The sequence below is a fragment of the Pleurodeles waltl genome, chromosome 5, assembly GCF_031143425.1.
Source record: "Pleurodeles waltl isolate 20211129_DDA chromosome 5, aPleWal1.hap1.20221129, whole genome shotgun sequence".
Lineage (NCBI taxonomy): Eukaryota > Metazoa > Chordata > Amphibia > Caudata > Salamandridae > Pleurodeles > Pleurodeles waltl.
Window position 1 is genome coordinate 873,096,824 of NC_090444.1, and position 25,831 is coordinate 873,122,654.

General features: G+C 45.5%; 1 protein-coding gene across 2 annotated transcripts in view; it reads right to left on the reverse strand.

The window, feature by feature from the left end:
* Nucleotides 1–25,831, reverse strand: part of THBS2 (thrombospondin 2) — a 542,122-nt gene that overhangs the window by 483,628 nt on the left and 32,663 nt on the right. For both annotated transcript variants that reach the window (XM_069234978.1, XM_069234977.1), the window contains exon 4: nt 1,330–1,414. In XM_069234978.1, coding sequence (XP_069091079.1) covers nt 1,330–1,414 — 85 coding nt within the window. The remainder of the gene's footprint in view (nt 1–1,329; nt 1,415–25,831) is intronic.

Genomic DNA, 25,831 nt, shown 5'->3' on the forward strand with positions numbered 1-25,831 from the left:
TATTACAGATTTGCCACTTTTGAAACACCAGATTCAGATGTAAAGTTACATTTATGTTCCTTTACTCTTCAGTGCTTACTACTGCCTTCTCAAACCACTGGTAGTGCACTTACAAAAGGAGAAGATGTGCTCTGGTGGCTTAAATGGCAGCCTTTTGACCGAGATATCTTAGCTTGAAAGTCAACTGTAGCACTTCACCAAACAGTGTTAAATGACTAAGAGGAATATTTACTATCAAAGCTATTACTATAAATGTTTGCTAAGAAAACCACAACCTCACATTTGTATTAGTACGAGTTTGGTGGGGGGGGGGGACCGACTGGGGACATAGGCCCTCATTACAACATTGGCTGTAAAAACTGCTTACCACAGCTGCCAAAAGACAGTCGCTGCAGCGTGTATGCAGGTGTGTGTTTCGTTTTGAATGTGTGTGCATTTATGGAGGTGTGATTGCATGTATGTTGTGTTGTGTGAATGTGTGTCTGCGTATTTGTATGTAAATGTGTGTAGATGTGTGTGTGAATAGATGTATGCATGCGTGGATGCATGTGTGTATGTATGTGTGTTTGTGGGTGGGGCGTGAATGTGGGGGGGTTTGGACAGGAGGGTGGGGACCCTGGAGAGGGAGGGGGATGGGGGAGACCCTTATCAGTGACAGGTAAGGACTTCCCTGTCACTGATAGTGCCTACCGCCATGGTTTTTGTGGCGGTAAGGAAGCGGGGTCATAATCCTGCGGGCGGAACAGTGACAGCTGCCAGGCCGGAGATGGATATCTCCAGCCCGTCAGCTGTCACCGCTATGGCGGTCGGAGTGGTACAGTGGAGGGTTGGCTTCTGCCAACCCGCCAATGTCATAATATGGCAGTAGACACAGCCAGCCTGTTGGGGGTACTTACCGCCATGTTATCACCGACAGCCGGGGTCATAATGACCCCCATAGTGTGCTCTAAATAGGAATATATGGAGGGAAGCATGAAGTCTTCAACCGGAGAAAAAAAAGAACCAGTAGCAATATAAAAAATAGTTGTGGTGTTGGCCTCTTAGCAAAGCAGTGATTGTAATGGTTTTCTTGGTTAGTGCATTCAAGAGCATCACATAGATCCAACCAAACATCATTCAGTTTTGGGCACATCACTTATATTGAATTCATCATCTTCCAATGTATACTCATTTATTAATTTTAACTTGCTATTTTACACATCATGATAATAGTTTTAAGTGAAAACAGTATTAAACATTGGCAGAATAGAACATTCAGAATTTTATTTAGGTACAAAAACACTCCAAAAAGCTGACAAGAGTATTGTGTAAACCGGTATGTTACATTACCTGTGTGTCTCAGGTTGCATCCTCTATCCAGCAACACCTCTTCAATTGAGGAATCAAATATTAAATAGAGATTTTGAAGAAGACCCTGAAAGACAGATTAGAATACCATTTTACACATTGAGAAAATAAGTGTTTGACGAATGTTTCAATTTGGTTAACACTATTCCAATACTAAATATTGCCGGATAGCATCTCTCAAAATGGTAAACATTTCCCATTAGTAAGAATGAATATTAAAGAAAAGTCAAATTAGTATGAGGCTTATTGAAGGATTTTAAAACTATATAAAATAGCCTGACTTGATATAATAGTGAAACAAAGCCTTTATTGATTTTTTTTAAATATATTTTCTATGTTATATATACATGATTTACTTTGTAATATTTTTATAATAATAGAATTTACTTTCTTTGCATCCTTCTGTGCATGGGCTTACTTCAAATTTATATTTACCCTTTGTGAATGCTTTCAATAGAAACAAATTGGACGGTTATCTCTGAGAGTTAGAGAAAGTGGATTATATTGAAAGCTACAGTGGAAAGAAACCTCCAGCATCTGGTAACCACATTGTTGAGTTGTATTTTTTTTTTTTTTCAAACAGTCCTTAGTTATGAGCTTAATTTTTAAACAGTTGTTTAGCCAGGCAGTTGTGTTAACAAACAGATAACTAGAATTATTTTGCAAAAGGCAGTAGTGATAGAAGGTATCACTCTAGGCTCACTTGCCATTCCAACTTCACAAAAATAAAAACGTTTATTCAGTCCCATAGACAACAAGAGAATAATTCTCAAAGTTTCTTATGTGCCTGCCTGTTAAATATGTGTTAGGAATGTGTACAAAAAAACAAGATTTCCACAATTTAAATACAAATCTCTGTTCACGGAATACACATTTCCATGCAGAAATCCAATTACTCCTGCCCACAGACTTACCATACAAATAAGTGAAAGTTGGTGGTATGAAGGAGTATAGTGGTGCCTCAGAAGATGTAGTCATGGAAAATCAAATCCCATGATTTTGGAACTGTGTGGCAATTCACATGTATTTTACTACTCTGGAAGTATACAAACATGTATTCCTATAAAGGTTGGGATTAGCGTTGTTTAGTATTAAATGAGTATTGGAGTACCCATACACTAAATGGGTTGCATTAGAACGGTTTTCACCAAAAAGAATATTTTCATGTAGAAATTGTTTAATTTGTATAAAATGCAATGCAACAAAAAGCTAAACTTTGTAACTGTCCACTTGTTGACAATCCCACTAAGGCAGTGGTTCCCAACCTGTGGTCCAGGGAAGCCCGGGGATCCGCAAAGCCTCCTCAGGGGGTCCGCGACTGCTTAGAAAATTAAATAATATTAACAGATTGGGTCCCAGCAGTCAGTGTAGGGGGTCCTCGGATTCCAATAATGATTCAATGGGGGTCCCTGGGTTCCAGTAATGATAAAGTGGGTGTCCACAGAAGTCAAAAGGTTGGGAACCACTGCACTAAGGTATGTTAAGGGTTGCCATATGTACACCTAGATATCTAAAAAAGAGATCTAAATTTCTACAATTTGGACAGAGCTTTGCGAAAAGGTGAACATAGTTTTCTGACTACTCTGAATTAGACCTGTTAGAAATGGGTTTTTGGTTGGCAGTCAGATTACCCCCCCTGTCCAAGCAAGGACCCTCACTCTAGTCAGGGTAAAGGAGAATCACCCTCAGTTAACCCCCGCTCACCCCCTTTGTAGCTTGGCACGAGCAGGCAGGCTTAAATTCAGAAGCAATATGTAAAGTATTTGTACCAACACACAGAGTAAATCAGTGAAAACACTACAAAATGACACAACACAGGTTTAGAAAAATAGGTAATATTTATCTAAACAAAACAAGACCAAAACAACTAAAATCCAACATACATAAGTCAAGTTATTAATTTTCAAAAGAATAAGAGTCAATTCTTAGAAAAGAGTGAGAATGAAAATGTCACTTACCCAGTGTACATCTGTTCGTGGCATTAGTCGCTGCAGATTCACATGTTTGGCACAGTCCGCTGCCTGGTGTTGGGCTCGGAGTATTACAAGTTGTTTTTCTTCGAAGAAGTCTTTTTGGTCACGGGACCGAAGGACTCCTCCCTCTTCGGCTCCATTGCGCATGGGCGTCGACTCCATCTTAGATTGTTTTCCCCGCAGAGGGTGAGGATGGAGTTGTTTGGTATAAATAGTGCCCATGCAATGGAGTGAATATGTATGTACGTTAAGAGTTTATAATAATTATTTACAAATGTTCAGATGTTTAAGATTTATGATCTACTTCTAAACGGCTACAGGCTTCCCGGGGAGGTGGGAGGGTACATTTGAATCTGCAGCGACTAATGCCACGAACAGTTGTACACTGGGTAAGTGACATTTTCAGTTCGATGGCATATGTTGCTGCAGATACACATGTTTGGCATAGACTATAAAGCAGTTACCTCCCCTAAAAGCGGTGGTTTAGCCTGTAGGAGTTGAAGTAGTTTGGAATAATGTTCTTAGTACAGCTTGGCCCACTGTAGCTTGTTGTGCATTTAGTACGTCTACACAGTAGTGTTTAGTAAACGTATGAGGCGTAGACCAGGTTGCAGCCTTACATATTTCGCTCATAGGAATGTTTCCTAGAAAGGCCATTGTAGCACCTTTCTTTCTGGTTGAGTGTGCCTTTGGTGTAATAGGCAATTCTCTTTTGGCTTTAAGATAGCATGTTTGAATACATCTGACTATCCATCTAGCAATGCCTTGTTTAGAGATTGGATTTCCTATGTGTGGTTTTTGAAAAGCTATGAACAGTTGTTTTGTTTTCCTGATTAGCTTTGTTCTGTCAATGTAATACATTAGTGCTCTTTTGATGTCTAATGTATGTAGTGCCCTTTCAGCCACAGAATTTGGTTGTGGGAAGAACACTGGCAATTCTACTGTTTGATTTAAATGGAATGGTGAGATTACCTTTGGCAGAAATTTTGGATTTGTTCTTAGAACTATTTTATTGTTGTGTATTTGAATAAATGGTTCTTGTATGGTAAATGCCTGTATTTCACTTACTCTTCTGAGGGATGTGATTGCAATGAGAAATGCGACCTTCCAGGTTAGATATTGCATTTCACAGGAATGCATGGGTTCGAAAGGTGGACCCATGAGTCTTGTTAAGACGATGTTAAGATTCCATGAAGGAACTGGTGGTGTTCTTGGTGGTATAATTCTTTTTAGCCCTTCCATGAATGCTTTAATAACTGGTATTCTAAATAGAGACGATGAATGAGTAGTTTGTAGGTAAGCAGATATTGCTGCGAGGTGTATTTTTATAGATGAAAAAGCGAGATTTGCTTTTTGCAAATGTAGTAAGTATCCTACTATGTCTTTAGTAGAGGCATGTAATGGTTGTATTTGATTGGCATGGCAGTAGTTAACAAATCTTTTCCACTTAGATGCATAGCAGTGTCTAGTGGAAGGTTTTCTAGCTTGTTTTATGACCTCCATGCATTCTTGTGTGAGGTCTAAGTGTCCGAATTCTAGGATTTCAGGAGCCAAATTGCCAGATTCAATGATGCTGGGTTTGGATGCCTGATCTGTTGTTTGTGTTGTGTTAACAGATCTGGCCTGTTGGGTAGTTTGACATGCGGTACTAGTGAAAGGTCTAGTAGAGTTGTATACCAAGGTTGTCTTGCCCATGTGGGTGCTATCAGTATGAGTTTGAGTTGGTTTTGACTCAACTTGTTTACTAGATATGGAAGGAGAGGGAGAGGGGGAAAAGCGTACGCAAATATCCCTGACCAACTCATCCATAGAGCATTGCCTTGTGATTCGCGGTGTGGGTACCTGGATGCGAAGTTTTGGCATTTTGAGTTTTCTTTTGTTGCGAACAAATCTATCTGGGGTGTTCCCCAAATTTGAAAGTACTTGTTCAGAACTTGGGGGTGAATTTCCCATTCGTGGACTTGTTGGTGGTCTCGCGAAAGGTTGTCTGCTAGTTGGTTTTGTATTCCTGGAATAAATTGTGCTATTAGGCGAATGTTGTTGTGAATCGCCCACTGCCAAATTTTTTGTGTTAGGAGGCACAATTGTGTTGAGTGTGTTCCTCCTTGTTTGTTTAAATAATACATTGTTGTCATGTTGTCTGTTTTGACGAGAATGTATTTGTGTGTTATTATGGGTTGGAAGGCTTTTAACGCTAGAAATACTGCTAACAGTTCTAGGTAATTGATATGAAATTTTGTTTCGTGTATATCCCATTGTCCTTGAATGCTGTGGTGATTGAGGTGTGCTCCCCACCCTGTCATGGAAGCATCTGTTGTTATAACGTATTGAGGCACTGGGTCCTGAAATGTCCGCCCTTTGTTTAAATTTTTGCTGTTCCACCATAGAAGCGAGAGGTATGTTTGGCGGTCTACCAACACCAGATCTTGAAGTTGACCCTGTGCCTGTGACCATTGTGATGCTAGACACTGTTGTAAGGGTCGCATGTGTAGTCTTGCGTTTGGGACAATGGCTATGCATGATGACATCATGCCTAGAAGTTTTAGCACAAATTTTGCTTGTATCTTTTGGTTTGGAAACATAGCACTTATTACCTTGTGGAATGCCTGCACTCTTTGTGGACTTGGAGTGGCAATTCCTTTTGATGTGTTGATGGTTGCTCCTAGATATTGTTGTGTTTGACACGGTTCTAGGTGTGATTTTGTATAGTTGATGGAAAACCCCAGTTTGTGAAGGGTTTGTATGACAAATGTGGTGTCGTTTGCGCATTCTTTTACTGTGTTGGTCTTGATTAGCCAATCGTCTAGGTAAGGGAACACATGTATCTGTTGTCTCCTGATGTGTGCTGCTACTACTGCTAGACATTTTGTGAACACTCTTGGTGCAGTTGTTATTCCGAATGGCAACACCTTGAATTGGTAATGTATTCCTTTGAATACGAACCGTAGGTACTTTCTGTGAGAAGGGTGTATTGGTATATGAAAGTACGCATCCTTTAGGTCTAATGTGGTCATGTAATCTTGCTGTTTGAGCAGTGGAATGATGTCTTGTAGTGTGACCATGTGAAAATGGTCCGATATGATGTAGGTATTTAGTGTCCTGAGATCTAATATTGGTCTTAATGTTTTGTCTTTTTTTGGAATTAGAAAGTACAGGGAGTAAACTCCTGTGTTTTTTTGTTGTACTGGTACTAACTCTATTGCATCCTTTTGCAGTAGTGCTTGAACTTCTAGTCCTAAAAGTTCTAAATGTTGTGGTGACATTTTGCGTGTTTTGGGGGGGATGTTTGGTGGGAAGTTGTGGAATTCTATGCAATAGCCATGTTGGATTATTGCTAATACCCAATTGTCTGTTGTAATCTGTTGCCAAGATTGGTAGAATTGGCTTAGTCTTCCCCCCACTGGTGTTGAGTGAAGGGGTTGCGTGACTTGAAAGTCACTGTTTAGGTGGAGGTGTTTTTGGAGTCTGGAATCTTCCCCTACTCCTTGGGAATTGACCCCCCCTATATCCCCTGAAACCTCCCCTTTGGAAGGAACCCTGATATGGTGTGGTTCTTGTTTGTTGGCTGGTGGTGTCTGTGGGTTGGCCACGAAACCCCCCTCTAAATGGAGGTTTTCTGAAAGAGCCTCTGCTCTGCGGGGAGTAGAGTGCGCCCATGGCCTTGGCCGTGTCTGTGTCCTTTTTAAGTTTTTCAATGGCTGTATCCACTTCAGGGCCAAAAAGTTGTTTTTCGTTGAAGGGCATATTAAGGACAGCCTGCTGGATTTCAGGTTTGAAGCCTGAAGTGCGGAGCCAAGCGTGTCTCCTTATGGTGACAGCAGTGTTGACTGTTCTCGCTGCAGTATCGGCTGCGTCCAGTGAAGAGCGGATTTGATTGTTTGAGATCGTTTGTCCCTCTTCAACTATTTGCTGCGCCCTTTTTTGGTATTCTTGGGGAAGATGGTCTACGAGAAGTTGCATCTCATCCCAGTGAGCGCGGTCATATCTGGCCAGCAGCGCTTGAGAATTTGCGATGCGCCACTGGTTGGCTGCCTGTGATGCTACTCTTTTCCCTGCCGCATCAAATTTTCTGCTTTCTTTGTCCGGAGGTGGGGCGTCACCAGATGTATGGGAATTTGCTCTTTTGCGAGCTGCCCCTACTACTACGGAGTCAGGTGGTAACTGCGAAGTAATAAACACTGGATCTGTGGGTGGTGGTTTGTATTTTTTATCCACCCTTGGGGTGATGGCTCTTGATTTTACGGGCTCTTCAAAAATTTGTTTTGCGTGCCGTAACATCCCCGGTAGCATTGGGAGACATTGATATTGGCTATGTGTAGCCGAGAGGGTGTTAAATAAAAAATCATCCTCTATAGGATCTGAATGCAGTTGGACATTGTGGAATTCTGCAGCCCTAGCCACCAGTTGTGAGTATGAGGTACTGTCCTCTGGCGGTGACGGCTTTGTGGGGTATGAATCTGGATCATTGTCCGGCACTGGGGTGTCGTATAGGTCCCAAGCGTCTTGATCCTGATCATCTTGACTTATGGTAGTTTGCGCTGGTGAGTGCATTTGTGGCGGTGTTTGTGCCGGCGATGCCTGTTGTAGTGGAGAGGGCGGAGGCGTGACTTTTTTGACCACTTTGGCTTGTGGTTGTGCGCCATCCTTGAGGAGACTGATCCTTCTTTTCCTCATTATTGGGGGAAGGGTTGATATCTTCCCTGTGTCTTGCTGGATGTACAGTCTCTTTTGTGTGTAGTCTGATTCTACACTTTGGAGCTCTTGTCCAAATCTGTGCATCTGGCCACTTATTCCTTGTTCCTCTGAGTAGGATGAAGGTGTGGTATTTTTCGGCGCCGAGAGAGAATCTTTTTTCGGTTTCGGCACCGACAGAATTTTTGTTCCTTTCGGCATGGATTCTCGGTGCCGATGTTTTTCGGTGCCGGTATCTTGTCTTTGTCTCTTGGAGCCGCTTTCTCGGCTCCGAGGTTGCTCCATGGCGGTCCCTCGACCGGAGTCGGGTGTCTTCGCTATGGGCGTGCCCTTTTTCGGCGCCTTCGACGGGTCGCCTGTTTTATGGGTCGAGCCATGGCCTGTTGGCAGTCGCGTCCCCTGGGCTTTCGTTTTGTCGATGGTTTTACTTTTCGACGTCTTACTCACAGTTTGTTGCTGTTGTTCGACGTCGGAGTCTCCGGATTCTGATTCCGGAACCGAGAATGTTTCCTCTTCGTCGTCGAAACGTTGTTTTGTCGGCGTGGACGCCATTTGTAGACGCCTGGCTCTTCGGTCCCGGAGTGTTTTTCTGGACCGGAAGGCTCGACAGGCCTCACAGGTATCCTCCTTGTGCTCGGGGGACAAGCACAAGTTACAGACCAAGTGCTGATCTGTATAAGGATACTTACTGTGACATTTTGGGCAGAAACGGAACAGGGTCCGTTCCATCGGCTTCGATGTCGCACGCGGTCGGGCTGACCAGGCCCCGATGGGGGAATCGAAGCTACCCCAAAGTCTTCCGATGATCGGTGTCGATGTACCTAACTATCCCGATACCGAACGGAACAATACCGACGCTTTCTTCCGAGATTCTGACTAACTTTCCGAACCGAAACACGGAGCGAAAAGGAATACGTCCGAACCCGACAGCGGAAAAAAACAATCTAAGATGGAGTCGACGCCCATGCGCAATGGAGCCGAAGAGGGAGGAGTCCTTCGGTCCCGTGACCAAAAAGACTTCTTCGAAGAAAAACAACTTGTAATACTCCGAGCCCAACACCAGGCAGCGGACTGTGCCAAACATGTATATCTGCAGCAACATATGCCATCGAACTGCTGTTATTTCATGAAAGGACCTGGGTAGCGCCAAAATAAAGCTGCACGAGGGGTTTGTGTCGAAAAAGGCCAGTGATGCGTTGATTTCTCACTCGCAACGAGACTGTGCCCTTTCCTCCTCAGGTCGGGTCGGCGTGCACCATTTCTTCTCTCCCGCAAGAGAGCAATGCGTTGATCTGGACAGGCACCTCAGGTCCGGGCAGGCTTTACATTGATTTTCTGCGCCCAGCAATGATGTGTTGAAAATCCGGTCGCAAGGTATCACGAAACCGCACAGCGTGGGGTTTGCGTTGTTTCTCCAGCCACATTGCGTCGATTTTCCAGGTGGGATGCAGGTGGAGCGTTGATTTCAGCCGCGAAGCCTGTGGTACGTCGTTTATCAGCCATGTCAAGGAACGTGCGTCAAAAAAATCCCTGCACAGCGGTCTGTGTGTGGTTTTCAGTTCTGGTCTGCCAACTTCACCTTTCAAACACCCAGGAACTGGATAAGGTACCACTTGGCAGGGCAGGAATCTCAGCAGAGAGTCCAGGCGGTGGCAGGGGATGACTTTGATGGCCCTAAGACTTCAACAAAAAGAGGCAAGCTCAGTTCAAGCCCTTGGTGATTCTTCTCAAGCAGGAATGCACAACAAAGTCCAATCTTTGTCCCCTTTCACAGGCAGAAGCAGCAATTGAAGGACAGCCCAACAAAGCACAGTCACAGGCAGGGGCAGACCTTCTCCTTAGCTCGTCCCGCTCTTCTCCTTGGCAGAAGTTCCCCTTGATTCCAGAAGTGATCTAATTTTCAGGGGTTTTGGGGGCTCTTCTTATACCCCTTTCTGCCTTTGAAGTAGGCCTACTTCAAAGAGAAGTCTCTGTTGTTTTCAAGATCTTGCCTTGCCCAGGCCCCAGAAACACCAGGGGATTGAAGACTGCATTGTGTGAGGTCAGGCACAGCCCTTTCAGATGTGATTGGCCACTCCTCCCCTCCCTCCTAGCACAGATAGCTCATCAGGATATGCAGGCTACACCCTAGCTCTGTTTGTGTCACTTCTAGAGAGGCATGCAAACAGCTCAACTGTCAAACTGACCCAGACAGGGAATCCACAAACAAGCAGTCACAGAATGGTTCAAGCAAGAAAATGCCTGTGAGAAAGTAGCCTCTTTCTAGCATGGCTACACCCATTTATGGCCTGTTTGTCAGTGTTGTTAGTTTGTTTTAACTGTGTCACTGGGATCCTGCTAGCCAGGACCCCAGTCCTCATGGTGTGTGGCCTACTTGTCCGTCTTGTTTTTGTCAGTGTGCTTAACTGTGTCACTGGAGTCCTGTTAACAAGACCTCTTGTGCTTATGCTCGCTCTGGTTCAAAATTTGTCCTTACATACTGGTAACCCAGTATTTCACTCCAAATGAGCATACTGGCCCCCCATTATAAGTCCCTAGTATATGGTACCTAGGTACCCAGGGCATTGGGGTTCGAGGGGATCCTTATGGGCTGCAGCATTTCTTTTGCCACCCATAAGGAGCCCATACAAAGGCTTCTACAGGACTGCCATTGCAGCCTGTGTGAAATAGTGGATGCACTATGTCACAGCCATTTTGACTGCACCAGGTCACTTGTCAGTCACCTATATGTCAGGTCTTCAGACTCTGAAGGCTGGGTGCAAAGTACCTGTGTCTGAGGGCACCCCTGCACTAGCAGAGATGCCCCCACATTGTCCATGCCCATTTTCCCAGACTTTGAGAGTGTGGGGGCGCCGTTTTAAGTGTGCAATGTACATAGGTCAATACCTATGCACAGTTGCACAATGGTAACTCCGTATATGGCCATGTAAGGTATTTAACAAATGGGAATTGTACATTCAGTATTGGCTGAACATTTCCATGCACTCAGGGGGCACCCCAGTGGATTCCCAGTACTGCAATACCAGCCTTCTGAGGTTTTCACTGCAGCTTCAGCTGCTGCCACCTCACAGACAGGCTTTAGCCCTCCGGGGGCTTGAGCAGCTCAATCCCAGGAAGGCAGAACAATGCATTTCCTTGAGGAGAGGGGTGTTACACCCTCTCCCTTTGGAAATAGGTGTTACAGGCATGTGAGGGGTATCATCACAGAGCCTCTGTAAATGATTTGAAGGGCACAGATGGTGCCCTCCTTGCATAATGCAGTCTACACAGCTTCAGGGACCCCCAGTCCCTGCTCTGGTCCGAAACTGGACAAAGGAAAGGAGAGTGACCACTCACCTGTCCATCACCACCCCAGGGGTGGTGCCAGAGCTCCTCCAGAGTGTCCCTGGGTTTTGCCATCTTGGATTCCAAGTTGATGGTGCACTCTGGGAGCATCTGAGTGGCCAGTGCCAGCAGCTGTTGTCAGAGACCCCTCCTGATAGGTGCTTACCTGGTTAGGAGACCAATCCCCCTCTCTGAGCTATTTAGGGTCTCTCCTCTGGGTGTTTCTTCAGATTCGGATTGCAAGACTCCAGCAGGAATCCTCTGCATCCATTACTTCATTTTCTACCGACGGATCAACCGCTGACTGTTCCAGGAACTCTACAAAACTGCACCAAAGAAGCTAAGACAACTTCTGCAACATTGCATCTTCAGCTCCTGCAACAGTGTCCAGGGCGTGCATCCTCTGAGGACTGCCAGTCTTCAGCCTGCACCAGAAGAACCAAAGGAATCTCCAGTGGCGTGATGGAGTCACTTCCCTGCTTTAGCAGGTACCTCTCTGCAGGGATGACCGGTGATTTGGATCCCCTCTCCAGACGACCGGTGTGGATCCAGCGACACGGGTGGACTAAAGTCACTCCGGCAGTCCCAATTTCCAGCTGTCCAATTTTGGTGGAGGTAAGAGCTTGCCTCCTCACGCAAAACAGTACCTCGTGCACCGCTTGACTTGCAGTTGCCAAGGGTTGTGTGTGACCTTCCAAGAAGTTGTTCATGCACCGTACAGCTGAGGCCCACAGCACTCCATCCTGCGATGCACAGCTTCCTGAGTGGTTCTCCGGCGGCATGGAATCCTTTGTGTCGTGCTCCGTGGGCCTCCATTTGCACCTTCTTTGTCCCCATGCTGTGGGACTCCTGTGGCGCTGCCTGGTCTTCTGAGGGCTCTCTAAATTGCTAAGAGCCCCCTCTTTCTCCTCCTCCTGGGTAGAGGCCACCAGGTCCTTCCTGGTCCAGGGCAGTGACATTTTCTGCCAACCAACAGCTTTGCGTGTGCCAAAGCCTGTTGGCAGAATCCAGCAACGCAAACCAGACTGAATTCATCCATCGGGCATGGGACATCTTCTGCACCAACCAGGAACCCGCATCTGTCTTCTTTGGTGCAAATGTTTTCTCACCTGTGGTTCTTCTTTTGCACCTTCATCCGGGTTACCAGGGGCTCCTGTTCTCCCTGGACTCTGCCGTGCTTCTTGGACTTGGTACCCTTCTTCCACAGGTCTTCAGGTCCAGGAATCCATCATTGGTGTCTTGCAGTCTCTTCTGGTTCTTGCATTATTTTCTATCATGACTTCTAGTTTGTTTTAGGAAACTTGCTGTGTTTTACTCCTGCTTTCCTGGGCTCCGAGATGGGGTACATTCCTTACCTTTGGTGTTTTTTTTACACTCCCAGCACCCCTCTACACACTACACTTGCCTAGGTGGGAAACCGACTTTCGCATTCCACTATTTTAGTATATAGTTTGTGTTCCCCCTGGGCCCATTGCAGCCTATTGTGATTTTCACTATTTGCACTGTTATCCTACTGTGTTCTTACCTGTTTCTGGTTACTAGTGTATATATTGTGTGATTTACTTACTTCCTAAGGGAGTATAGTCTGCAAAGTATTTTTGGCATTGTGTGACTAAAATAAAGTACCTTTATTTTTGTAACACTGAGTACTGTCCTTCATGTGTGTAAGTACTGTGTGACTACAGTGGTACTGCAAGAGCTTTGCATGTCTCCTTGTTCAGCCTTGGCTGTTCTGCCTACAGCTACCTCTAGACAGCCTGGCTTCCAGACAATGACTACATTTCACTAATAAGGGATAACTGGACCTGGTATAATGTGTAAGTACTTTTGGTACCCACTACAAACCAGGCCAGCCTCCTACAATGTCTACTTTCTAAAAGTGGCATTTCCAAACACACAATCCAAAAACCAGCTTCACTAAAAGATGTGTTTTTAAATTGTGAGTTCAGAGCCCTTAAACTCTACATTTCTATCTGCTCCCAAAGGGAATCTGGGCTTTAAAAGTATTTAAAAGCAGCCCCATGTTAACCTATGAGAGAGATAGGCCTTGCAACAGTGAAAACCAAATTTGAAAGTATTTACGACATGTAAAACACAAAAGTATATGTGCCACCTTTAACATGCACTGCACCCTGCCCATGGGGCAACCTAGGGCCTACTTTAGGGGTGCCTTATGTGTATAAAAAGGCACGATTTAGGCCTGGCAAGTGGGTACACTTGCTAAGTCGAATTGGCAGTTTAAAACTGCACACACAGACACTGCAATGGCAGGTCTGAGCCATGTTTACAGGGCTTCTACTGTGGGTGGCACAATCAGTGCTGCAGGCCCACTAGTAGCATTTGAGCTACAGGCCCTGGGCATCTCTAGTGCACTGTACTAGGGACTTACTTGTAAATCAGATATGCCAATCATGGAAAGTCAATTACACATACATTTTACATAGCAGCACCTACACTTTAGCACTGGATAGCAGTGGTAAAGTGCCCAGAGTAACAAAAACAGCAAAAACAGAGTCCAGCACACATGAACAAAATGGGAAACAGAGGCAAAAAGTAAGGGGAGACCACGCCAAGGATGCCAAGTCTAACAGGACCCTATTGTTCCAATGGTCTACTTGGTTCTATAGAGATCCCGAAAGACGATTCTACAGATTTTATTAATCTAATGTCCTGCTTATGTTTTTATAAGTTTAGAATACAACAAATGATTTGATAAAGGTTTTCACGAAATGTTTATCTAACACTCACAATCCTCAACTCATTGTGGCTTTCTAAATGTGTAATGTAAAGGTTTCTTAAAAGTACAGTAAATCGCTGTTCAGGTACTCCAGGATAATATTTATGCACACCTGTAGTTCATGATCGTCCATATATGGTGAATTAGGATGCACTATCCCTTTTTTCCACCAAAAGGTGAGTTTCAAGAATGTTTAGCAATACCTGATCATCTTATCATCTCCCCAAAATCCCATTGTGGGGTTACGATGATTGATTGACAGTGCCAGCAACTTGAGACACACTATCCCAACCTCTGGCCTGCTTGGGACAATTTTTCAATATTGTTCTCCATAGGGTTGTATTTAGAGAAATGTCCAATATGTGTGACACCCTATCCCATGCCATTGGCATAATTAAATAGTATTTTGCATAATTCAGTAGCTAGCCTAAATAACGGGGCATATTTGGCTATGACTAAACAACTCACTGGATGAGAATTGTTCCTCTGAACAACTGAGAAGCATCTAGATAGTATTCATATCATCTTGTGACATCTGAGTAGGTTCCAGGCATGTGCTGGGGTCTCCTTGGCATACAGCTGCTTTACAGGCACAGAAATTACCTCTGGTGGTTTTATGAGGCAATGCACGTTTTTGGTGGCACACAAATTTTCTGGTTGCTGAAGAGGAATCATGTTCTAGGGTTTTGTGGCAGACCTTACGTTTTTCTCATGCACTGTCCTACAAAAGTTTGAAAATCTATGGCTTTTAAAGGCAAAATATTTGGAAAATGTAATGAGAAATGCAAGCAGACCCCATGTTTTCAAATGATTCTTTTGAGTGTAATCTCTACTCTCCTCCACATCCACAAGTTTACATCAAGAGAGCTGGGCTCCTTCACTCCTTCTCATATGTGAAATATGAGGCTGATATAAATAAATCTCAGGGCATAGGGCTATTCCCCATTTTCAGGAGGAAACCTCCCTGGATATCAGCATCTAGTGGTGCACTAAATATCTCAGAATATTGCGCACAGTTTTAATTGGGATCCATGTATCAATTTCTGTATTTTTCTTTTTCAATGTAATCTCAAGTAATTTAACATAGCTGGTACAAGTGATGTAAACAATGAGTACAATTTACAGAATGAAGCAATTAAGTAAATGTTCAGGAATGGGTAAATGTCCTGACATTAAACGACATGGCAAATCCAGTGAAGTGTGTGCTGCTAATGTATGTGCCCAACCTGTAGTTCAAAGATTTGAAAATCAGCTTGGCTGATTAAATGTTTGCCATTGTATTGGGTAATACAAATGTTTGCTGTTTGCAGTACAAACTGGGGAAACATGTCTTGCACATAAACATCAGTTGTTATTTCAGTTCTGATCTTTAGCTGTTATGTTGGCTCTGGAATCCACAAAAAGCTCTGCCAGTGCGCACCAGTCCTAGCCAGCATCAGATGATGCTAATTTAGTGCATGGAGTCCCAAGCAGCACTATTTGAAAAGCATAAGTGGACATTATTACCTAAACCCTGGCTTGTGCTCTGGCATTGCAATGCAGGGATTGATGCCTCTTCCAAATAAACCTCAACTCTGTCTGCGGTACCAGAGCGATTTCAGTGCTAGCTCAAACACAATGCTGCCAATTTACAAATTATCTCAGGTATGATCTGAAGACTAATATGTTTTTTAGAAATTATGACAACCAACACAATTCTACCTATACGCCTTTATGATGTAAAGGCAGTGGTTCTTAATCTGTGGTCTGAGTACTAGTGGGGGGCCATGTGGCCTACTCAAAGAGTCCATGACTGCTTCACAAAATTAAATAATAATAAAAATAATCAATTAAAATTGACAAGTATATATAAATAATAATAAAGCACTATTACAAATATGAAAACAGTTTCTACACTTGATTGTTAATTACACAAACTATCTCAATATTTTAGCATTTGTTTGGATACTTGTTTTTTTACTTTTGTGTATTGTTTTGAGGTATATACCATATTGAGTTCCACCAGAGATTCTGAAGACTGATAGGCGAATTGGCAAAAGATGAGTACCTTACATATGAAGTATGAACAGTCTTACTGCTCATAGTCATGATGAACACCTGCTTACTAACTTCTCAAGATACTCTTAAGTATACATGCAGAACTTACACACATCATGGCAAGCAGGTATACAAATGCTATTTATGAAACATACTCACACTCGTTTATTTTCCTAATACTATATGTGCATATTCTAGATGTTATATAGAGTATTCATGTTGAGGGTTAAAGACTTCAAACATTTGATAGTCTTGTATTTTATTGTTCCACTTTAAAAGAAATGATTTAGCATGAGCCCCTCAGAGAGAACATTTTTATAAAACTGGGCTCAATGGTGAAATTTAAAAATATTTAAAAAGGACATCCACTTATATGATTTAGTTATAACTTTTACGTACTGAACATGTAGGAAATGCATTTATGAATGTTTATTAATCTTTTTTAATGTAAAACTGATTGTGGAGGAATTCCTAGACCAGTTCTCTGACACACTTCTACCCGAGTGGTGCAGCTTAAGTTAGGTTAGGATTGTGCAATCTCTCCATAGTGATTAGACTATTCAGTTGCATATTATATTAATACCTTATGATGTTTGATCTCTTGTGTGTAATTTACATGAATGTGAGTTACAGCTTTTTCTAAGAGTAAATCATAATTGCATCAGTCCTTTGTGAAACAGCCCTCCTGGTCTCCATTCATTCTTAGGCTGGTACTGATGCATCTCATACAGCTCAGTCAGCACACCTTAGTGTGCAGCTTCAGAATGCTCCGCTGTTTGCTCAAAACTTCAGACTAACATATTGTGAAAAAAATGGATTATTTAAACATGGAATGCCAAACTTAAATTGTGTTCACCCCTCAGATATTGTGTTGTGTTCAAGGCCGTATATACCTATTAATTGATTTGTAGGAGTCCAGCAAATATTTATGATTATAAAAGAAGGGGGAGATTAAATCAATCATAGCTGAAATACTGAGCAAAAACTAGCACAATTGTCTGAGCCCATTAATGCTCTTGTATTTTATGCTTTTTCAGCCCTACTCACATTTTAAGGAAGCATACGTCTACAAGGAGGTCTGACCGAACTTTTCTCCAAAATCATTCACTATGGTCTTCATTTAGACATTGGTGGACGGAGGCAGTCCTTTTCTTTAATGACACCCATTCAAGTCTGCCATTTACAAAGTGAGGCAGAGTTACAAATTCTGACAATCTGATGGTGGGATCCCTACCCCTGCACAAGGGAGATCTCCCCCAAATTCCAACTATATCCAAATCAGTCGGTGGCTATCTCTACCTAACATGGCCGGGCATAGAGTGAGGATGGTGGTGGAAAAGGTCTCTGTATCTGAATTGTAGCCAAAATGTGCTCCTTCCTAGGCCAGGGAGTACCAGTCTGGTCTTTATGCACCCATGGCTTACCTCATGTGTCACCACCTCAAATACCTGGAGCCCCCAGCAATTCTTGAGATGTGCCTGAGAATGATACTGACAAGTCAATCTGTGTAATTCACCACACCCCTTTGAAAATAATCCTATGGATCACTGGGCCCACACTCAACAGAGACTTCCAGGGATACTCTCTGCAATTTCATGGTTCTCCAGACCCAGGAGGCACAGGCATCCTGTCTGTTCTGTTTGTTAGCTCGGGGCTCCACCAGCTGTCATTTGGAATATGGAAATATGCATGAAGTTCCAGGGGTGTGGAATTTATTAAGATATCTACTTGTCCAGGGGACAGGTTGCTTCTCAAATCTACTTGTCCTGTAAAAAGATCTACTTGTCCCTTTGGTGCCATGTAGTGTGGCGCCAAATTATGGCAGCAATCTCATTATGTAAGAGCTCTGATAATAGCCTCTCTGATTATGCCAGGGCTACTACCACAGTAGGGTTTGAATACTTGCAGTTTCAATCCCTACTGTAGCAATTTCCTTATTTTGCCACCTTTCTGCAGATCTGCATACTGGGGCTGGAGGAAGCAGTAAGCAATAGTTCCAGGGCTGGAATGCCTTTGAGTCTGCAAACCTACTAACCTGCATGTTTTAAAGATTTTCACTAGCTTCTCTCTAATATTTTCCCATAATAAGAAAGGTTGGACATTTACTCCTGACAATGGCAGAATTAGAACTTCTTCCAGGGTTGGGAAGAAAGTGGTTGGAGGGAAAATTAACTTGCAAATGCTCAATAGATTTTCACATGAGCAAATCTACACATGCGTATTTACCCATGCTAAAATACAGTTCACAAATATTTTATAGGGGTACGACATATACCATGGGTGCACTTTTGTGACTTTCTTTAAGAATTTGGGGCCACATGTAGGTAGGTTCAGATTTGCGACTCGCAATTTGCGAGTCGCAAATCCGAATGTAGGATGGTGTCCCTGACACCATCTGTGATTCGCAAGGGCTGCGCAAATGCCCACCTCATGAATAATCATGAGGTGGGTCGCAATTTGCAACCCCCTTGCGAATGGCGGCCATCACAGGGATAGTGGCCTGCTGGAGACAGCAGACCACCATGTCTGTGACTGCTTTTCAATAAAGAAGTTTTTTTTTTTTTTGTAGTGCAGCCCGTTTTCCTTAAAGGAAAACGAGATGCATAACAAAAACGACAAATTAAACGTTTTTGTTTCATTTTTTCAGAGCAGGCAGTGGTCCACAGGACCACTGCCTGCTCTGAAATTTTTTTTTACAGTGACATTCACAATGGGGAAGGGGTCCCATGGGGACCCCTTCCCTTTTGCGAAAGTGTTAGCACCCATTTGAAATGGGTGCAAACTGCGATTGGTTTGCACCCGCGTTCGCAAAGCAATCCTACATTGCACTGTGAGTCGCAATTAGGAAGGGAACACCCCTTCCTAATTGCGAGTCGCAAACCCGTTTTGCGATTCGGCAAACAGGTTACCGAATCGCAAAACTGGGTTTGTGCATCGCAATGTGCTTTTTGCACATCGCAAACAGCGAAAGGCGCTGTTTGCGACATGCAAAAAGCTACCTACATGTGGGTCTTGGTCCCTAATTAGGTCTGGTGTTAACAAAGACATTTTGTTTTTATTAAACTTCTATTTCTCTCTCTTTCGGCTGGCTTTACTGTGAGTGATCGCATTCTGCTCTTCCACATACATGCATATTGGCACACAAAATAGTTTTGTTCAGTGTCAGGAACAACAGTGCCAATCAGTGACGTAACGAAACTGGAGGGTGCCCCTTTGCAAAGAACATGGAGGAGCCCCCTCTCCCGACTCACTCAGGGCAGGTGCTGTGCTGAAGGGGGCCCCTGGAGGGCGGCTGCGGGGCCTTTGTTATGCCACTGGTGTCAATGTGTGCTTTTAGGGTTCAAAAACGGTTTTTTTTGTTTTTTTTGCCAGTGTTTGTTACAATGTTGAGGGACTGGTAGCTCCCACAACAATAAAGTGTTACAAAAGCCATGTCAAACAAGACACGCATTGATGAAACTAAAAGACTTATAAAAATGTCAGATCATTTGGCTTTGTCAGTGTTTGTTTATTTTCATGCTTCCCATAATCGTGTTGAAAATGGTTACACTGATTTTCCATTAGAAATATTTTTGGGAAATACTAGCACGCATCAAAACATTTTACTAAATGACACTTCATTTGCATCTAATCAGAGAGCATTCTGGGAGCATTATACTTAGCCTCATAGCCTAAACTTTTCAAACATGTGTATGCACGTTTTTTGGGTTTTTTTGTACTGGAACCAACGTCAGTAGTGAAGTATGACCTTAAAACATTTATTTACAGCACTCACCCTAGTAATGAAGGCTTTCAAATAATGAACCATAAATACAAGTTCGAACAGCATTACCTTTTGTAAACACATTACCTCAACTGCAGAGAGTTTCACTCTCTGTAAACAGGCAGCCAAAGGGTTTGTACTGCAGAGGGTTGGGCCTACTTGTCCCAAGGACAAAGTAAATATAAAAACTTGCTGCCCTTGACCCCAAACAAGATGTCCTGGGCGTCGGGCGATAGGAATTCCACATCCCTGAGTTCTACCATTGCCTTTTTCTTATTGTGCCATAGCCTGGACGTCCCTGCAATTAAGGATTAATGCCACGGCATGGGCAAGCTGCAGAGTGTTTTAGAACTGAAGGGAGGTGGTATCACCATCAAAGGGACAATGCTTAAAATGAGGACAATTACAAGAACATAGGTCATTATTTTGGAAAGGATATGTATTATCTAACACTTGCACCTTACCGGAGTACAGTACTGTGCATGGTTAATGCAGCCACAGACAAGTCACCGGAGGAATCCCCACAGTCTATCTGTTGGGATGATTCCCAAGTCCCAAGGTGAAGCTCATTACTACCAGGGTTGCAGACCTAGAATTGATCCTGGCTAGAAGATAACGGTTCATGAAATGGAAGTCTCCCACTGGCCCCTACATACAGGAATGGTGGTGCAACCTATAGAGATGGGCAGAATGTGAAGGCCTCTGCTGAAACAAGAGGCACAGAAATACCAGCGTAGACCTGAGCATGCACAGGCATGGCAATTGATACTCCGGGATTGCCGGTGTATTGATCTCCAAGGTCCACTGCTACTCCTTCTGTCAGGATGAGTGATGGGTCCCAATGTCATACCTAGAGCTTTGTTGGATCTAGACACATCATTGCAGAGCTGTGCCTCTAATACAGTATGAATTTGATTATGTAAACAGTGAGCTGTCCCAGAGAGGTCTGTGGAGCACTCTGGCCACTACAATCCTAGAAAATATCCTGTGTGAGACATGCAGCTCTGCTGACCTTCCATCTTGCAGAGAATGATTGCCAACTTCACTCTAGACCTGCTCCCTGGCTCAGCTTTCCAGGTATAGAGGTCTTAGACAATCCTCCTAAATCGGGCAAAGGCAAAGGGTACGTCTGCTATGCTCTCAGAGTGTTGGTAGTGATAGGTAGGAAGGTATCAATTTAAGATTATCATGGTCAGACTGTTAATTATTTTCACCATTTTAGTGACACTGGTCACAATGCTTTGTTTCATCTGCACAATAATCGCAGCTCATTCTCTCAATGCAAGAATACGATTGTTTCAATATATTTTTTTAAAGCTTCTTTCGTATATTTCTTGTGTTTACCCTGGGGATGCGTGAGTAAACCAATGAAAGGGGTAAGTCAGAGAGTCATGTTCAAGGTTGTGAAATCGTCTGCTCCTTTGGGTTGGGGGTTCAGGTGAGGCAGTGTGAGCTAGCTAGGAACTGGGTCGACCGCTCCTCATGGTGTACATGGACTCAGTCCTCTCGTCCTGAAGTTCTATTGCCCTAATACACAGTCCTACTGTAGGAAAGTAGCCTCTTTCTAGCATGATTACCCCCACTTTTGGCCTGTTTGTGAGTGTGTGTGTCAGTGTGTTTTGCCTGTCTCACTGGGATCCTGCTAGCCAGGACTCTAGTGCTCATAGTTTGTGGCCTAATATGTATGCCTGTTTAGTGCCTAACTGTGTCACTGGGTCTCTGCTAACCAGAACCTCAGTGCTTATGCTCTCTCTACTTTTAAATTTGTCACTGTAGGCCAGTGACTTAATTTACCAATTTCAATTGGCATACTGGACCCCCCTTAAAAGTCCCTAGTATATGGTACCTAGGTACCCAGGGCACTGGGGTTCCAGGAGATCCAAATAGGCTGCAGCATTTCTTTTGCTACCCGTAGGGAGCTCAGACAAACCCTTATACAGGACTGCCATTGCAGCCTGCGTGAAATAGTGCACACACTATTTCACAGCCATTTTCACTGCACTTAAGTAACTTATAAGTCACCTATACGTCTAACCTTCACTTGCTGAAGGTTAGGGGCAAAATTGCTAAGTGTGAGGGCACCCTTGCACTAGCAAAGGTGCCCCCATGTAGTTCAGGGCCATTTCCCAGGACTTTGTGAGTGCGGGGACGCCATTACACGCGTGCACTACATATAGGTCAATACCTATATGTAGCTTCACAATGGTAATTCCGAATATTGCCATGTAACATGTATAAGATCATGGAATTGTCTCCCCCATTCCAAATTCGGTATTGGGGAGCCAATTCCATGCATCCTGGGGGCTCCACCATGGACCCCCAGTACTGCCAAACCAGCTCTCTGAGGGTTGCACTCTAGCTACAGCTGCTGCCACCTCACAGACAGGGTTCTGCCCTCCTGGGGTCTGAGCAACTCAGTCCCAGGAAGGCAGAACAAAGCATTTCCTATGAGAGCAGGGTGTTACATCCTCTCCTTTTGGAAATAGGTGTTACAGACTGGGGAGGGGTAGCCTCCCCAGCCTCTGGAAATGCTTTGAAGGGCACAGATGGTGATCTCCTTTCGTAAACCAGTCTACACTGGTTCAGGGACCCCTTCTCCCCTGCTCTGGAGGGAAACCTGACAAAGGAAAGGAGAGTGTCCATCACCAGCCTAGGGGTGGTGTCCAGAGCTCCTCCAGTGTGTCCCAGACTTCAGCCATCTTGCTTTGCAAGGTCTGGGGGCACTCTTGAGGGCTCTGAGTGGCCAATGCCAGCAGGTGACGTCAGAGACCCCTCCTGATAGGTCCATACCTGATAAGGTTGCCAATCCACCTATCAGGGCTATTTAGGGTCTTTCTTGTGGGTTCTCTTCAGATTCTGCTTGCAAGTGTACTTCAGGAATACTCTGCAACAACTTCAGACTCTTCTGACCTAGGATCAACCGCAGCCTGCTCCAAGAAACGCTGTAATTGCAACAAAGTGTCTACAAGAGACACTTTTCTTCAGCAACCTCAGCTCCAAGTCAGCAACTGCAACAGTTTCCATGGGGTGCAAGCTCTGGGGACTCCCTGCCTTCATCCTGCACCAGAAGGACCGAAGAAATCTCCCATGGAGTGACAGAGTCACTCCCCTGCTCCAAGCAGACACCTTCCAAGGCGACCACCGGTACCCTGGGACACCTCTCACAGCGACGAGCGTGCTCCTACGGACAGAGAGGGTGGACATCATCGACAGACTGTCCTGAGGTCCTGCTGATGCAATTTGGAGGAGGTAAGACATTACCTTCCCCGAGAATGACGGTACTCCTGTGTATTGTGTCTTCATCGTCTCCAGAGGCCTCTGTGCACTCTTTGCAAAATTCCTGCTGAGTTGTTCAACCGGCGGCGTGGGACCTTCTTTTGTTGTGCTGCATCAACCACGTTTTGCACCTCCTTTAAACCCGGATCTTGAGGCTTCTGGGGTGCTGGTTGCTGGCTGGCATCCTCAGGGCTCTCTAAAGTGCTGAGAGCCCCCTCTTCCTCCTCACACAGAGTTGATGCCCCCAGGTCCCTCCTGGGTCCATACAGTGCCATTTTGATGAAAAAAACACTTTTGTCCTAGCCAAGGCTTGGTGGCGCCTTCCAATACGAAATCTCATCTGCAACGATCTTCACGCTGTGGGACATCTTTTGCATCACACAGGAACCAGCTGGCATCTTCCTAGGGTGCATTTCTGCAGTCTGACTAACCGAGGACTCTTCGTTTGCACCCTCTTCTGGGTTGGCAGGGGCTCCTGTCCTTCCTGGAACTTCTTTCGACTTTTGGACTTTGTCCCCTTCCTTTGCAGGTCTTCAGGTCCAATAATCCAGCAGTTGTTCTTTGCATACTTGGTTGGCTGCTGAAAAATCCCCAAAACGAGGTGTAGTGTGCCTAAGGAAACTTGCAGTACTTTACGCCTGCTTTTCTGGGCTCTGGGGTGGGGTGAGCGACCTCTGACCTGCCTTTAAGTTCCAGAGTTCGCTCCCCACGCGCGCAGCTCCACCAAGTCGTGCCCGTGTCCGCCACCCCCGCCCACGCTGCTGTGGCGTGTTCGAGGCCCTCCTCCACCCGCAGGCATCCGCCTGTGCCTCATCTCTGGTGTCTAGTGGGTTGCCGGTAAACACTCCTAGACTTGTACATTTTTCTGTGCTTTTTAAAAAAATTATTTCCATTGTTTTTGTGCCTTATTCCACTGTGCGTTCCACTGCCAGCTCTCCCTGAGCTGGTTTCTGCCTCTCTGCCTTTCCTGTCGCTGCGGCCCCGTCCCCTCGCGCCCCCATTTGCTCTGCCCTCCCACCTCCCAGCTGCTCCTCCCTCCCACCTCCCCTTCTTAATGGCGGCCGCTGCGTGTCGCAGTGAGCGACCTCTGACCTGCTTTTAAGGTCCAGAGTTCGCTCCCCCAACGCGCGCGCAGCTCCACCAAGTTGTGCCCGTGTCCTCCACACCCGCCCACGCTGCTGTCGCGCGTTCGAGGCCCTCCTCCACCCGCAGGCACTCGCCTGCGCCTCATCCCTGGTGTCTAGTGGGTTGCCAGTAAGCGCTCCTAGACTTGTACATTTTTCTGTGCTTTGTTTTATTATTTGCACGGTTTTGTGCCTTATTTCCACTGTTTTTGTGCCTTATTCCACTGTGCGTTCTGTTGCCGGCTCTCCCTAAGCTGGTTTCTGCCTCTCTGCCTTTCCCGTCGCTGCGTCCCTGCGGCACCGCCCCCCTCGCACCCCCATTCACTCTGCCCTCCCGCCTCCCAGCTGCTCCTCCCTCCCACCTCCCCTTCTTAATGGTGCCCGACCGGGCGTGCCGCTGGCACGCCGGAGGCGCTCCAGAGGCAAGCCCTTCTACGCCTGTCCGAGCCTGGACCGCGCTCAGCGCCAGTCCCCCGGGCCCACGGGGCCCCCGCACCACCAATCACCGCTACACAGCTAGCTACCTCCACGGCCTCAATCCAGGACACCCCAAAGCACACCAAAGGACCCTTTCCTGCAGAGCCTGAAACTTCACCTGCACCCGAACCACCAAACGCAGACACAGACCCGCAGACAGCCACCTCAGCTGCATCCTGCTCAACACCCACTCCATCCACAAGCACCCAATCGAACTCTTCACGTGCGCCCGAACCACCAAACGCAGACACAGACCCGCAGACAGCCACCTCAGCTGCATCCTGCTCAACACAAACTCCGTCCACAAGCACGCAATCGAACTCTGGGACCTACTGACCTCATCTTCACCTGACGTCGCATTCCTCACCAAAACCTGGATGAATTCAGCCTCGGAACCAGACATAGCCATAGCCATTCCTGAAGGCTACAAAATCACTAGAAGAAACCGCACCAACAAACCAGGAAGAGGAATCGCCATAGTCCACAAAAGCACCTCCATTTCAAAATCCATGTCAACGCGAACACCACCCTCAGAGGAACACTGGTCTCTTCCGGCCCCCGGGGCCCCCGACCTCACTTCTGCGACGCCATTGCCGACCTCATCAGCACCCAAGCCATCGCCTCAACAGACTACATCCTCCTCGGCGACCTGAACTTCCACCTAGACAACAACGACATCAACACCACCAACCTACGTGCCAACCTCGGTCTTAAGCAGCTTGTCACATCCCCCTCCCACACCGCCGGACACACACTCAACCCCATGTTCTCAGCCAGCAACCACATCTCCTTCAGCCACACCACCGAACTCCACTGGACCCGACCATCGATGCATCCATTTCTCCCTCCAGAAACCGGTCACCCACCACCTCACCACTCAGCCCCCCCGCCGCCACTGGAACAAAACCTCAACAGAACAGCTGACCGCCAACCTCGCCCAGGCACCTCCTCCCCGGACCCGGGACCCCAACTCAGCCGCGACCAACCTGCATCAGTGGATAGACGACTGCACCAACAACCTTGCATCACTCAATCCTCGGGCATCCAGCACAGATCCAAGGCCAGCTGGTTCACCCCCGAC